The sequence below is a fragment of the Anguilla anguilla genome, chromosome 4 (assembly GCF_013347855.1).
Source record: "Anguilla anguilla isolate fAngAng1 chromosome 4, fAngAng1.pri, whole genome shotgun sequence".
In the NCBI taxonomy this organism is placed as follows: domain Eukaryota; kingdom Metazoa; phylum Chordata; class Actinopteri; order Anguilliformes; family Anguillidae; genus Anguilla; species Anguilla anguilla.
Window position 1 is genome coordinate 32,144,809 of NC_049204.1, and position 15,765 is coordinate 32,160,573.

Genomic DNA, 15,765 nt, shown 5'->3' on the forward strand with positions numbered 1-15,765 from the left:
ATCTAAGCAGCAGTGACTGTAAAGTAATTAGCATGGATGCAGAAAAACAAGCCTTGTCAAAACAATGGCCCTTTCTGCCAGAAACTAACCTTTTAGCAAACACTGAACTGCAATGCTGTAACAAAGAAAACATCTGTTTCTCAAAAAAAAGAACATTTCTGTATTACGGTCTGCAATAGGTAATAACAGTGTTATTTTCAAAGGTGAATACATGTTAATACATACCAGAAAATATGGCTAGTCTTACTTCAAGGTCTGGGATTGGCTACACCATCACAGACAGCCTTGATTAGTCTCAGACCATATTGCATTTAGCAGTTTCATTGCTGTTGCTAACAAAAATGAGATCTCTCCTACCATTTTATCTTCTCCAGCAGGCATTTTCCCAGCAAGTAATTATTCTAAGCTCATGCTGTTTCAAAGCCACCTGTCAGCATTTATACACAGGGAAGCAGCAAATTCAAGCAGCAGGAAATATATTTAAACTATGCCAATGCACTCAATACCTCTGATGGAATTAGTTATTTTTTTCTGCTGTGACATAGTTATTGCATGAGGGGGATCTGGCATGGAAGTGTTTTGGATCCTTTGCATTCTTAATGTCATTTCACATGATTTTCGTGTTTACACTGGACGTACTATAGCATTGTCTGGCAGCAGCAAACCAGGTGAGCTTCTATCACTAAGCAATTACGTTCACGAGTTTGAAACTAGCGTTGTTCCAATACCAAAATTTAGAATTCGGTACCAATACCAGCTTTGGTACCTCGGCATGGATACCATGGTAAATCACTGATAACAAAGAATTTCACATAAATTGAATTGTAAACTTAACATAGATTTTCAAAAAATATCTGACATACAAAATCAGAATTAAAGTTGAAGTGCAGGCACTGTGAAAGGCACTACACTTGGTAAACCATCTATGCACTTGTTAAACCATCCAAATACCTTAATCTACACTTTTCATGTATACATCTTATTATAAGACCAATTGGGATTTAGTACCTGAAGAGATTTGGGTGGTTGTCCAACAGATGCTTTTCAAGGTTGGACAGGTTGCCTCCCTTGGCGAAAAAAACCTTTTAAGGTTTTTTTTTGGTGATTTGTTATGCTCTGTTTGGGACCATTGTCTTGTAGTAGGATAAAGCACTGCACAATGAGTTAGCAGGCATTCGGTCGAGCTGGAGCAAATAAGGTGCTTCTAGGCACTTCAGAATTAATTCTACTACTTCTATCAGCAGTTACATCATCAATAAAGACAAGTGAGCCAGTACCTGTGTCAGCCATACATGCCCAAAGCATAACACCTCCACCACCATGTTTCACTGATAAGGGAGGGGGGGGGGTGCTTTGCATCTTGGGTAGTTCCTTTTGGCCTCCACACTTGGCTCTTACTATCACTCTACTAAAAATAGTGACTGACACATCCACATCTGCTTCCCGAAGAGTGTTTCTGATCTACCAGACAGGTGTTTGGTTTTTTCCCTCTTCATTAAGGTGACAATACTTCACCTGTAGAGGTCTTGCTTGGCCTACCAAGCCCTTTACAATTATACACCATTCACCAGTTCTTAATGATGTTAAACAGTTAATTTTAGTAAGGCTAAGTTTTGACCTATGTCTGTTTTTTTTCTCAGCCTCATAATGGCTTCCTTCTCCTTAATTGGCACAACTCTGGTCCTCATGTTGACAAACAGCAATAACAGACAGACAATCAAAAGGCTAGAATCAAAACTAGACACTGAAAGCTTTCTTATACCTGCACTAAGGAAGAAAGTGAACACACCTGACTAATCAGAATTACCAGTGATGCTATTTGTCCCCAAAATTATGATGTCCTGAAATGGGGGAACTATTTATAAACAGTTCTGTAATTTCTACATAGTGAAATCAAAATTAAAAGAAATACATTCACCTTAACCATGTGAATTGTTTGACTACAAATGTGCACGAGCATCACAATCATAAAATGTGTGCTTTCAACCACAATTTCTGTGATTTTTGCTGGTAGTAATGTTATATATTTGTCATATAACATTTCAACATTTTAATACAATGAAATATAAACTTATTAATGAAAACTAATATATATATAAATATATAGGGGTTGGACAAAATAACAGAAACACTGTATTAAAAAAGCACATTAAAGTAACTAAATTACAATTATATACACAGCTACACTGAGCAGTCATATTAAGCTGTATGCCAGTGAGCAGTATATGTATATGTATATGTGTGTGTGTGTGTGTGTGTGTGTATGTGTGTGTGGACAATGATGCATGGGGTATAACCTTTTATCCACTCAGCAGAGTACTTTTTTTATGAAAAAAAGGAAAGCATTCACACAAAAATTGATTTTCCAAGCTTTGCCGATCTTAAATTGGAAACCATTGTGTGTTTTCCCAGACCCTCACATCACTTTTTTTGTCCGCATTGTTGAAAGGGTGAAATTTTATATGACAAATATAAAACATTACCACCAGCACAGCAGATATGAAGCATATGTCATCTACAACTCATACTCATCACATCACAGGACCAGAAACTACCATACAGTACATTCATGTATTGTACAGTTCCATACGTTAAGGCTTAGATTACAGTGAGGCCTTAAGTTCTCTCTGTCACAGGCCACACCAGCAGTTTAAGACATCTGTTTTAAAACCTGTTCCAGCAGTTCAGACATAAGAATTCAATTCTGAAGAATGACTGATGCTGACAGTCAGTCATTGTGCAACTAAGGTCACTGCACTGCTGCTCAGTAATGAAATAGTTTGGAAATATCAGAGAAGCCGGGCCAATGGGCTGGAACTGCAGACTGTGGACCCTCGCCTTGTATCTCACAGTGTGCGGAATTGGACAATCTGTCAGACCTCAGCAGAGGCCTAATTCCACAGGTGTTAGACATACAGTGCTCTCCAATGCAAGACTGGGCATGTAAGAGTAGGTTTCCAGGTTTTTTGAGGGATGCACAGCACCAGAACATTCTTTAATTGAAGCTGACTGGATCAGGGGATAATTCATCACATGGAATTTGGCCGTGACGCCCGCATAACACCGCATGCCCAATAGCGTGAGGGCCGTCATCAATTAGTCCTGGCATTTCAGGATTTCAAATTAAATCCAACCCTAGGAAAGAGTACAATTTTCCCATCACCACGTTGGATTCTGTGAAGCAGAATGAAGACTGGACCCTTCTGGTCCTCTAACACAACTTCAAAAGCAACCTGGTTTCCCAGCAGCAGCACTTCAGCATGTTGCTTATGTCCACAATGAACATGTCAAAAATATAAAAAAGAAAAAAAGAAATATATGCTTCTCCCCTGCCTACCCTCCCTAACAAACTCCTTTTCCCAAACCTGGCACTGTTGTGTTACTAAAGTAACCACACAGATAGAGAGCCTTGAATACAAGTCAATGTATTACTTACTTACACCAGCAAGGGTATTTTCAGCTAAATTGATAGCATTTTGAAGCTGAACACTCAAGCTCAAGGTTCCTGTGAAGAACGCTTCAAGCGGCTGTTTTGTGGTCTGTCAGTTTAAATCCTTATGTAAATGTCCAGTTATATGGCTGTTAGCATATGCACACAATATAAACCCCCTAGGACAAATCAGCACCACTGTGTAAACTCAACAAAAACACAGCTAAAACACATTTTCCTTTAAAAATAATTAAACCCAAGGAAGTGCATTGGAAAACACGAAGTGTGTATTTATATTATTGCCTTAGCCTGGCAGCATATTTGATGTAGCATTCTTTAATGCTTTGACAATGCCATAGTTATTGCGATGTAGGGCTGGAGAGGTGCCCTACATCTCTTTACATAATGAAAATAAAACAGGGCTATGCATCTGGATAGTGCTCTTAATGGATCTCATTTTGGACACTAAAAAATGGCATTTGCCATCGCTGTCTTTCCAAGTTATATAATAAATATTGAGGTTGTATCTATATTAGCAGATAATACTTTAAATGAATGTATTCTGTCTTGGGTTGATTTTTAAGATTATGGCTGATATGCTGGGGCAATATGATGACACAGCACACATGCACCAGAGAACTGATGCGCCACTGATTCTGTAAATGAAATGAAAATGGTGTGCTCAAAAATAGCCTGATCATAGTCATCTGGACCTCATCTGGACCCGAATGCATTATTTATTTTAAATTTCTCATTTATACTAGCCTAACTCACAAGCGAACCCATACAGAGACTCATTAGCTCTCTAGACTCCTGCGCCCTGCTTAATAATGGAGTACTGCAAAGCTTTCATTAATAGCCTGAGTCATATATGTTTAACTGGTTACCCACAATAAGGTCCTACCGTTTGTTGGAGAGCTATCTATTGAAGTTTCTCATGCCGACTACACCTCATTATAAAACTTGGTATTGAAGCTGCCAGTATAATCTGCCAGTATATAAGTTTTTGCAGTCTCACACTTGATTGGGGTCTATTCCACTCTAATTTTACACTAACAAACAAAAAACTCTCTATCATTGATTTCTGTACACTAAAAGTTGCCTGTTAAAACATTTAATTTATCCAATACCGCAAACTTGCTGGATCATATGGCGCAATTTAGTAAGCCTGCTCATTTATTGGTTTTTGATTGAGTAGCGCAAATAACTTGAAATAACTGGGTAGTCTTCAGGGGATAGTCAACCTTAATGAATTCATGACAAAATAATGTGTTCTGTTTACTTTTAGATCCAGGCCTACCCCGTCAAAATTTGTTTAAGTGGAAAAGTTGGTGGCATTGGAGCGATGTGTGACTGTACGGCATGTGTATAGCTCATACTCACCCTACAACTGCAGAGGAGATGACAGTTCCCAAAAAAGCAAAGGTCAACACAGAGCCAGAATTCTGGAAGAAATGCCTCTAGAGAAGAAGACATCATTCACAGTGAGACAGGGCAAAAGGGCAAGAATTCACTCTGAGCAAAATGAACCAAAAAATCCAGAAATGAATCACAACGGCACAATGAATTCTTTGAAAATGGACAACTGGCCACTGCTTTGAGGATTCCAAGTAGAAAGATATGTCAAAACATGAAATGGCTGTTCTATTGTGCCTCTAAGAAAATCCATTACACAGTCTCACCTGGTTTAAACTGTAGGCTCCTTGAAATATGATGGGCGGCAGAAACAAATTGAAGAAGACTTCTGGGGCAAAGGCCATCTGCCGTGAGAAAGACAGTTCTGTGGTTCACAATGAGTGACAAAGCTTCAAAGGCTCTCAGTGCGAAACAAATATGTGCTCTCAAAAAATGTGAAAGGCGGCAAAGTAGGGCAATCATTGTCAACAGCTCCGTTTTAAGCAGGCACCTAGTCTTTATTTCACACAGCACACAATGAATTGTGAATCCATCCATTTTGCTGAAACCAGAGATTGGAGACCCAACGTGATCTTCACCCTCTGATATCAAGGCCTCCTTTGTGTACTGGAAAAACTTATCACAAGGCTATAAATCAGAAATATCTCTTAAATCCTTGTATATTTATAGCTTTAACTTGGACCAAGGGTCTACAACACTGGTCCTGGAAAGCACCAGGGTCTGATGGTTTTTATTTAGCCAGCACTTAAATCAATTCAAACAGTTGATTAAATGGTTAACTCAGCTCATTTTGTGGGCCTGAAATTTAAGGTAAAAATAAAAACCAGTAGTCCCTGTGAGTCCAGGTCCAGGGTTGAGAATGCCTTATTTATCCCTTCATCATTGTAAGTGCCTGCATGTCTGACCACAGGCTATGGTTCAATGATTACCCTCAAGGCTTCACTGTAAGTTTTCTGATCTTTCGAATGGTTAGATGAACAGCACAGCTGTGTGACCAATTACACCATCAACACCAAAAGGAAGTGCAGCAATGCCCACCTGGTTCATAGTTAGACCACATGTAAAAGACAACAGAAAGCCATTTCAGATCACTGAAGCTATCTGTTCCTACTATTGAGTAGGTAGTTAAATTATAAACAGTAAGCACATATTTACTTTAACAATTCACATGCTCAAAAACTTAATTTGTGGTAATTAGATGATTACTTGAGATACTTAATGTACTATGATCGGATCAATCTTCTACCAGAGACTTGAGAAGAGATGACTGTGACCGCACCATGTTGGGAAGACAGAACTCCTGGAAATACAAGTATGGAATTTCTACAGCACTCATCCATTGTCATTGTAATTAATTTTACTACACATCTTGAGTGTCCTAACCTTCAACATTTATATTTTAAGCTGTTCGCAGTAACCATGAAATATACAGAAGTCAACAGCATAAAATAAACTTTAAATAAAGCAAAAGAGTAACAGTGGATACAAAAAACAACACATAATGCAAAAATATCATTGCCATTCTAGTACTACAGGAAATTAACACTTTAGAGTGTTCAGAGAAAACATGGACCAATGATACAGCAACAACAGACTTCAGTATGCCGCAACAATATCCAACTACTGAAGATGTCTGCTATCACTGGGGGAGGTACAGTTCTCATTAAAATTAGGACAGGTGAGTACTGTAGATTCATCTATGAAATGAAGAGATGCATTTCCATAAGGCACACAAGCTTTCACTCTGTGAGTCATATTTCATGATAGTTATAGTTTTATCTCAGTAAAACAGAGCACAACCTGAAATATTTGTTTGCATTTTATTATGCAAATTACAGAAAACACATTCAGTGTGGTCACAATATTAGGATACTCAACAGATGTCCATGTTCCATTATCTTATTTGATTATATAACGGTAACTTTGTATGGAAACATTTCTTTGGTAAGCTATTAGCATTTCTTCTTTACACACATTATTATAGTAGCATATTCTACACAAACCTAAAAAAATTGACTCTGGTGCCACATAAAATTTCATATGCTTCATAAAATATTTACAAAATGACAATTATGTTGCATTTTCATGCAACAATTGCAAATAAACACGGTGCATTCAAATTATTTAGTGCTTATTTAGGACTCATAAATATTCACGCCATAACTTCAACAACTTTTTGGCACATTTTCTATTTCTTGGATTTGTTTCCATGGAAACTACTCAAAAACAGTTGGCTTGCTTCTGTTTTATGTGAACACCTCAAATAGAGGATTCAGAACTAAAACAAACAAAATTCTCCAGTCTCACATAACATTCACAAACAATTAATGATCCAGAAAGTGAAATTAATTACATTTCTAACCCTCTATATTAATATGCATTGACACAAATCATACACACTATCTTTCATTATGGAAAATGGATTCTGTACAAACAAATTTAAAATATATAAAATCAGTGCACGCACGCACACACACAAAACACATATAGCATTAATAAACAGAAAGCTGATACAAAGTAATAAATTGAAAGCTTTTGTAATTGTAAAATTAGGTGAGGAATGGCAGTTTTAACAGAACTGTCTGATTTTACATCTGTCTGAAAAAACATTCCATAGAGTGATGTGACAAAATTAACCTTGTCTATAGATCTGGAAGTATAGGAATCCTGTTTATTGTTTAATGCTGTGATTCGTAAACCACACATGGGTAAAATCCCACAGTTATAAATGGATTACATTATCATAACAATGCTGTTCAATTCATACAAATTACTTTTCACAATGACAATTATCCACATAGCAAATGACATTTCATATACCTATCGCCTCATGACAAAAATATACGTAACACTTAAGTGACCTCTCGGTAACTCTGTTCCATGTAACAGGGCTTAATAGGGCTCAGAAAATTATGCAAACTGCACTGGTTTTATTTTAGTAACCACATAACAGTGTATAAGGTTGGGGTGCACCATACAGTCTAATTGGCTCTTCAATGGAGCAGCACTAAATTTAATCAGGCTACAAATTTTAGAGCCATGCTCCCAATGGCTAGTGTCTAATGGACTCAGTAATGCAAAGAAATCCTCATCTTTCCCTGCTTGGACCCATCTGTAACAGGACTTAATGATTTGAAGGCCATCTCCAACACACCAGCTCTCCTAATGGCTTTTGTGGAGGTCTCCATTGGATTGTTAATAAGACCTCTCTGTTGTGTAAGATTTGGGTGAGCAGGCTATTAAGGGAAAGCTATGTTTTCCCAGAGGACCTGTAGGGTTCATTGTCTTCACAGAAATGTAGAAAAAAAAATGAAGAATGTTTACTGGTACAACGTAATAGTTTGAAGAAATATGAACTTTCTGGGATGTTATGCAAAACTGACAGACAGAATATTTTCCCACTGATAAGGAGACAGTGAAGGTAATGCAGAGATAAATCAACTGAGGAATGGCAGGCAATGATTCTGGAATAGGACACAATGCTGTTTAGCACATCACCACCGTATCTACAGAAAAATGCAGAAGAAGAATTTTCTAAAAAAAAAATCAGGGCAGATACATAAGAAAGGAGTACTATAGGAAAGCTAGCACCCTGACTCTACAACACAAAACATGTGTGGTACTGGTCAGGTGGTATTCAAGGTTTTTTGTAAGAAAGAATTTTAGGACAATATTCAATATAGCAGAACAAATCCTATACAATTCACAACACTACTTAAATCACCAATACTCAACATAATGGAAACGCCATCTATTTACAACTTAAATTACCATTAATCATAATGAAGCAGAATCGATACACAATGGCTGTTGTCTATAGATTGCTAAAACTATCTTGGAATTGGCTAAAAGCATAGCTATCTGTCAGTCACATAGCAAACAAGAACCTAACATAAATCAGATAGCTAACTTGCAACCAACTTTCAGATTATCTTCAGAAATCCACAGAATAATGTTAGTTTGTAAAATAATGAACATTCTAAGAGCATTGGAAAATGCTATGTTGAAAATGGGCTTGCCATTTTTGGTAGTTTTAACTAAAGTGGTAGAAGGAGGTTTCAGTGATTAATTGTGTAAGTTTACTTGTATTTAAACAAGGACCAAGGCCAATTTTATGAATTTTACAATCATATAATATAAAGGTTAAGAGGATTATGTTTATTCAGGATTGATATGCACAAGTGAAAAACTGACATCAAAAAAATGCACAAACACTAAATTTAAGGCGGAGGCATACTTTCACTTACGGGTAGTTTCATGTTACAATACTTACTTTGAAATGATTGGCTTCATTTAATGTAGTCGGGGTACACTGACAGTCCATATCTACAGTACAGCCACAGCCCAGGGAGCAGCACAGTCACAGTCACAGTTCTGAGTTGCAGCATAGCCACATACTGGTCAGCAGTACAGTTACAGACCAGAGCTTAAGTACAGTCACAGTCCACAGGGACAGCAATCACAACCCAGAATTGCTGCACAGTCCAGAGCTACAGTACATATACAGTCCAGAGTTACACCACAGTCACAGCCCAAAGCTACAGGCTACAGCACAGTCACAGTACAGAACTATCGCACATCCTTGCAAATAAATACTTTAATTTATGTGCTCACACCATTTCACTGCCTTCCTATTACATATTTGGTGTGAGGTGGATGTTGTCTCTATTGAGTTTTGTTCCTTTGGCATTTGGTCATCAGCATAAATGCCTGAGTGTGTTTTCTTTTGTCAAGCATTTAATTAAGTACAATGAAATTCTAGTCAAATTGAGTTTTTCCAAATAAGCTATTTGTTATTTGTTTCTATGTTTCCTTACTTAATGAATAATAATTCCACACAAGTTTTTCATTCTCAAATCATAAAAGGCCAATAATGTAGAATAACATAGTCAACCATAATCTTAGAGAAGAAAATTTCATTACAGAATTAGTGCCTGTCTTCAACTTCACAAACTTGCTCCGCTTTTTAATTTTCTAAACATTGATTAAAATTGTTACTCATAGAGTGTTGGTTAGTTAGATAAACTGTCTTGCTGGCTATCCGCCTGGATTGGCTGGCAAGCTAATTCTGAATTTGTAACTATCCAATCAAAGTGAACATAGCCTGCTGGTTAAAAAATGACTGCATAAGCCATACACATCTAATCTTGTTTGATAAGCTTGCATTTATCAAGATATTCCAAAACACTCAGTGTGAACGGAAAATTTTAAAAACACATAAACTGGTTTCTTTTATTTTCATATTTATGTTCATAATGTCCACCATTGTGTAGGCTATCGTAGATAAGGGAGAGATGGCTATACTACGGCTCACTGACAGATGGAGTACTTGAGCAGGTACTGTGAAGAAGGGCACTGCACAAATTCAAGCTCAATGCTCACCTCTCACCTCAAAATACTGTAAGGAACTACACTACCATCTTACATAAAACTTAAGGCAGAATCAGTTTAGAAAACTCCCCAAACAGAAATACAAAAACTAAAACTAAAGCCAAACGGTTATCATATACTGGACTGCTAGATGCTTTGGTATATCCAGGAAAAAATAAAGATAGCCCTGGGCTAATATATAATCAATTTATCCACCCCGTGCATAACTGTGAACAGTGCAAACTGCTTCAGCGGCATGAACAGCTGAAGCAGAAAACCACACTGTTTGCTAAATAAATGCATATGTGCCAGAGTGAAAGCTTTCTTTTCAGCAAGAAACATTTCCGAGAGCCAACCCTATACGCTAGGAAAGTGATATCTGCAAGACATTTCGAACGTTTTCACTGTAGAAGATTAATTGTATAACTTGATCAGCTGCAAAGACCTAGCACATGGCTACACACACATTAGACTGCAAATTGATAATATATTCTTAACATGGTTCAGGCACTCTTTATACATAATCTCTATTCATAGGTCTCAATGCTCAGCCATACACATCAAGTAGTTTCATTCTTCCACCAGCTGTTACAAAAAAGTGTAATGGCTTTTTAAGGGGTTAAAGCTCATGGACTGGGATTCTTGCTGCACAAATGACTATATTATCCACCCCAGAAAAAGAACAGCAGCCAGTTCAGACTGCAAGTGGGAAGCAGAGAATGGCTTGTAACAATGCCAAAGTCACCCGACTGTTAGGATGGTCTCTATACAAATAGGGAAAAATGCCTCTTTTTTTAGGTAAGAGGCAGATTTAGCATACATTACATCTGGCTCCTAAAATATGTTAAACAAAAACATATATATACATAAGACCTACATATACATTTTAGCAGCCCTGAATTGCTTGCCCCTGCATCAAAATAAGAACAAGTTCCCTACTGACATACATCCTGTAAGTTGTGATGTAGAGGTGCTGTGTGCTCAATAAGAAGCCAATCTGTGCTGTCCTCATATATGGAACCATATATGCTTTACAGTTCTGATATGGCTGAGCCTTCATTAAAAGGTATATGTTTGTCTTTATTTTGGATTTGTTTCACACCGAGCAGTGAAAACTGTTAAAACTTGGCACCAATGTTGTAGAATGCATAACAGGCCAATGTTTTTAAAAGCTGACTCACATTATTGGTTGTGGTTCACTTCTTGGTAAAGTACACATATAATGAGGCAGTACAATTTCCTGTTCTGAAACCTTGTCAGACAAACAGGATGTGCTAGGCTCTTTAAAAAACATTCCCTGTTACATGTCCTGCTCTGCTGTCTCTTCAGATTTCCATTATTTTCACCAGTGTGAGAATCCAGCAGAATGGAATCCCGCCAGCACAATGAAAATGTTCAGACTTAATCAGATCTCATTCGCAGCCAAATAATAACACTGCAAAGGACTGAAGGACTGGGTTTTTATTCCAGCCTCAGTGAAGATGAAGAATTAACTGTTTAAGATTCAATAACCAAATTCAAACAAACTATGTTTGAGACACATTCTGTAAAACAGATGCTGTTGTATGTTGTCATTTAAATGAGCTAATTGTGTGTACGTTGTACTCCTTGACCCACAAACAGTGTAGCACAACACGGGCAAACTTTGGCCTACAAAACATGGGAAATTCTGCCAAAGACGCAACTGTAAGTTCACATAAGTAATTCAAGCAGCAATGGAAAGAGACCAACATTATATTGTCTTATAAGAGGCCATAGAATTATGTCTGAAACCTCCAGGCGGACATCAGTGTGTGTACCTTTCACAGCAATGTACACTTACAGCCAGTGACAGTGGGTATACACTTACCATGCCAACATGCTTGTGCCTGTCATGGTCCACTGTAGTGTTGGCAGCCAGGTGAGGTGAGGTGTGGTTTAGACTTTCACAGCCATGAACATCCCCAGCCTCATGGTTCCACTGACTGCCAGTATATTTCAGAGTTAAACCCAGAATCAAACCTACGGATTATATACAGAATTCAGTGGGCTTTACAAATTCAGGGACAACATAGTGTTTTTACACTTTGAGGGCAACACAAATACCGGCGTGTTTTGGAAACTGGTGATGGTTTTTATGCCACTGACTGGATCCCATAAGAATATTCTATTCTCCTTCATACTGTGGTTATACAACACAGTCGTACTCATTCTGATTTCCTGCATGTTCACTTCCTAGAGGTTGTTTTTAAACAATATTTCAGTTTTTTTTTATGATTAACAGTTTTTGTGTTCAATCAAGGATATTTTAAATACTTATATACGTTTCCAATGACCAGAAATCAAGTAGCCATTACATCTCAGAAGTAGTTCCATCAAAACAATTTATTTACAAAATAATTTATCTGAGTTGGCATATCAGGATATGTAAAGAATGCATTATAACAGACGCATTCCAAACGACACTGATCCAGCCCCAGTGATGCTACTATTGTAGTCTGGAGTATTTGCTGCACCCAGCTCTTCTTTTGCAAAACGAAACCCCTGCGCAGGTTGCACATTTTGGAGAGTGTCATTTGGGGTAAGACTGCTTGATAAAAAGGAAGTACCACGCCAGCGAGCGGATGTTCTACAAAAAGAACATACGACACAATAAATGCCACCTAAGTGTTGTGAAAACTTTTGTTATACGAGGCTATATTAAAAACAAAGTTCAGCATGAGAGTCGTCATTATGCTCACTCAGATTTTCCATTTTAATAAACTGTATACAGATTCATGTGAAGTGTTCAATAACCAAAGATTGTAGAATATGACTTAAAAGAGAAGAGTACTAAAACACAATTTTAGCCTAGACCAAAACAAATCAATTAAACTGGTCACAGCAATAAAAACGGGGTCTGGTTTAGAGCATCGGGTGACATATTGTACATGCCATATCCGTTAATTCAAAATGCGCCTGCACTTGACGCCTTCTTCCTTTTCAAGACACGGAATAAATTCGTTCTTGTTAGTACTGTGCAACCATCACCCATAAAATAAATAAATGAACTCCAGGTACGGGGAAAAAATGTTCAGGTAAAAAAAGTATTTAATTACATTAAAAAAACACACAGGCCTTAATGATGACCATATGGTGGACACCACTCCAATAATCTTTACTACAATTGTAGTGTGTTTAGTTGCTTCATGTATGAACATGATTATCCCGATATTAAGCAACAGCATACATTATTAAAGTGCAATAATATAAACCGTCTGAAGCCAAAGATCAACATTTTACTTCTCGATTTTGTCCATTAAACATTGTGTTAGGCTACTTACCATAAAGCATAGCTCCGCCAGTTTCGTGCATACACCTAATCTGCCGTGTTCTGAACAACCATATTGTTAAAATAGTCAGTATCAATAATACATCGAACACGAGCAATTCTGTGCTAAATCGCATGTGCTGGTCTAGGGAAGTAAACATTTTAATGGTGAAAATAACTACCCTATTAAAATACAGACTTAGTGTGGTACATGTAAAACCCTTCGACCAAACCACTTTGTAATGCTCCCAGCTGTGTAATACAGAAGCCTACATCCGCATCTATAGTAGGTTACAGTAGTATACATAAATTCACTTTCAAATTTCAACCTTACAACCACATGATTGCGAGAGGATTTCCTAGACTTTTGGGAGTTGTAGTCAATTTGAAATATCATTTTCTTTACAAAGCAATGTATAAACCTTAACTGGAATGTTATCACGGCTGTATCCGCGGTAGGGGGCATGATGACAACACTGGGGCCGTTGTTTCCAAATGTATATTAACGCAGTAAAACTTACGCAAAAACTAAAACTGGTCACGTAGCCCTCTTGAAAATTCCGGCAGTAGGCCTAGTGATTGGCTGACTTAGACAGGCCTTAATAAAAATAGAATTCCCATAGAGTCCATTCCAATATTAGAATATAAATGACTCGTTGATATTTTATCTTTTTGTCTAATTTCACACCAAGTGAAAAATGGCAAGACCTTTTAATACAACCCTATAGGGCTGCACAATGGTATTTAGTAATAATAATGGAAATACATTTCTACTGGTTAAAAGCGCTTTTTCCCATACATGTTATTAATGTTTAAATGTAGCCTACTAATTTATTCAGGTTCGTATTGTACGTAGACCGGTTTATACGATTTTCTTTCTCTAGAAACATTTCCAAAATTTGCCATTAGAGGTCACTAAATACATGTATTATAAAAGCGGATTTTTGCAATTTGTTTTTCTGGCATGTAAAAATACAGCAGTACATTGAAAATACCAATAAACATTTATTTCGACTGATGAAACATGACCATCCTAAATCACTGAAACTGCCCAAAAAAATTAACCAAACCAGAAAGCATTGCAAATTTATTCAAAAGTGAAGATGTATCTTTAGCCTGATGAGAAAATCCAGTGTAGCCCTGCAAGGACAATGTAAGCGTAAGGTCCAATTTTTCGAAAGTCTTCAGATTTCCCAGCTTTGAAAACAGCCAAGTTGATCTCCTTGTGGATATAATTGATCAATTAAGCTATAGCGTTAATACCCATTTGTGTGTGAATTTATGAATTGTCCTGACAATGTCAACATTGGCAACATCAAAAATATGTTTAACTAAAAAGCACAAATCTGAGCAAGAGGAGTTACTGGAGGGCAAAAGGGCTTTACAAAATGCCTTGGCGGGAATATTTCTAGGTAGGCAAGTAATGCAGCCCATAATGTACAAAGACATGTAATGCGTGACACCCAGGTGGTGGTATAGGTAATTCCATCTTTCAAAGCTCAGGAATCTTACTGGTCTGGGCCTGACAACCTTATTAAATATTCATAGGTGATTCTCTCTGCATTCTCCTCCACCCACAGATGTTACTATTTTTGCAGGACAGGCTCCCTTTCTTTGGGTTTGCCAGTTTTGTTCTGGCCACTCCTTGATCTGCTAAGGCTTCATTAATCTGGGAAGGGACCATGTTGCTTTCACAGCCAGAAGACTGAATAGGAATGCTGTTGGGGGAAACACATAATAATAAACAAAACCCCCCATTCCTTCTTTCCCAGGCCACCATCACCATGTCAGACAGACCTTTATGTTTTCCCCCATGTACTGTGTAGTATCAGTACCAACTGGTACCTTCTCCAGATACAGTTTCATACTGCCCTACTGCTGCACTATTCACAAAAGCGTGACCAGGCTACACCATAAATAATTACTGGTCAGCATCTGGGATCAGTAAACGGATGGGAGGAGTGCTTGCTTATCTAATGTACTTGGTTACTGGAGCTGGGCTAACTACCATTAATCCTTTTTTTAATCATGAAAGAGGCAAAAACAGTCTCAGAACTCACAGCTGAATGTTCTCGGGGGTGTATTTAAAATCAGGTAAGAATGCGTTGTAATAAAATGAACAATTTATATAATTACATTTAAATAAACAATGTATATTTTATGCCATTTTTGATGTCCACCAAAAACAAACATCCTTATCTGAGGCAGTGTACATAGGCTATTGTGTCAAATTTGATACTGCTTGTAGCAGAAAATATAA

The 15,765-nt window shown here is 37.5% G+C and overlaps 1 protein-coding gene across 3 annotated transcripts in view; it reads right to left on the reverse strand.

Annotated features, from left to right (window-relative positions):
• Positions 1–13,914, reverse strand: part of LOC118225721 (sodium/hydrogen exchanger 9-like) — a 72,882-nt gene extending 58,968 nt beyond the window's left edge. For 2 of the 3 annotated variants that reach the window (XR_004764888.1, XM_035414605.1), the window contains exons 1-4: positions 13,519–13,914; positions 12,066–12,217; positions 5,113–5,190; positions 4,814–4,890 (exon numbers count right to left, since the gene is read on the reverse strand). Coding sequence is in view for 2 of the 3 variants with exons in the window: in XM_035414605.1 (XP_035270496.1) it covers positions 4,814–4,890; positions 5,113–5,190; positions 12,066–12,217; positions 13,519–13,666 (455 nt within the window). In the remaining variant the exon portion in view is untranslated. Of the gene's footprint in view, positions 1–4,813; positions 4,891–5,112; positions 5,191–6,052; positions 6,147–12,065; positions 12,218–13,518 lie in introns of all 3 variants that reach the window. The other variant, XM_035414606.1, reaches the window with a different exon arrangement.
• Positions 13,915–15,765: the final 1,851 nt, after the last annotated feature.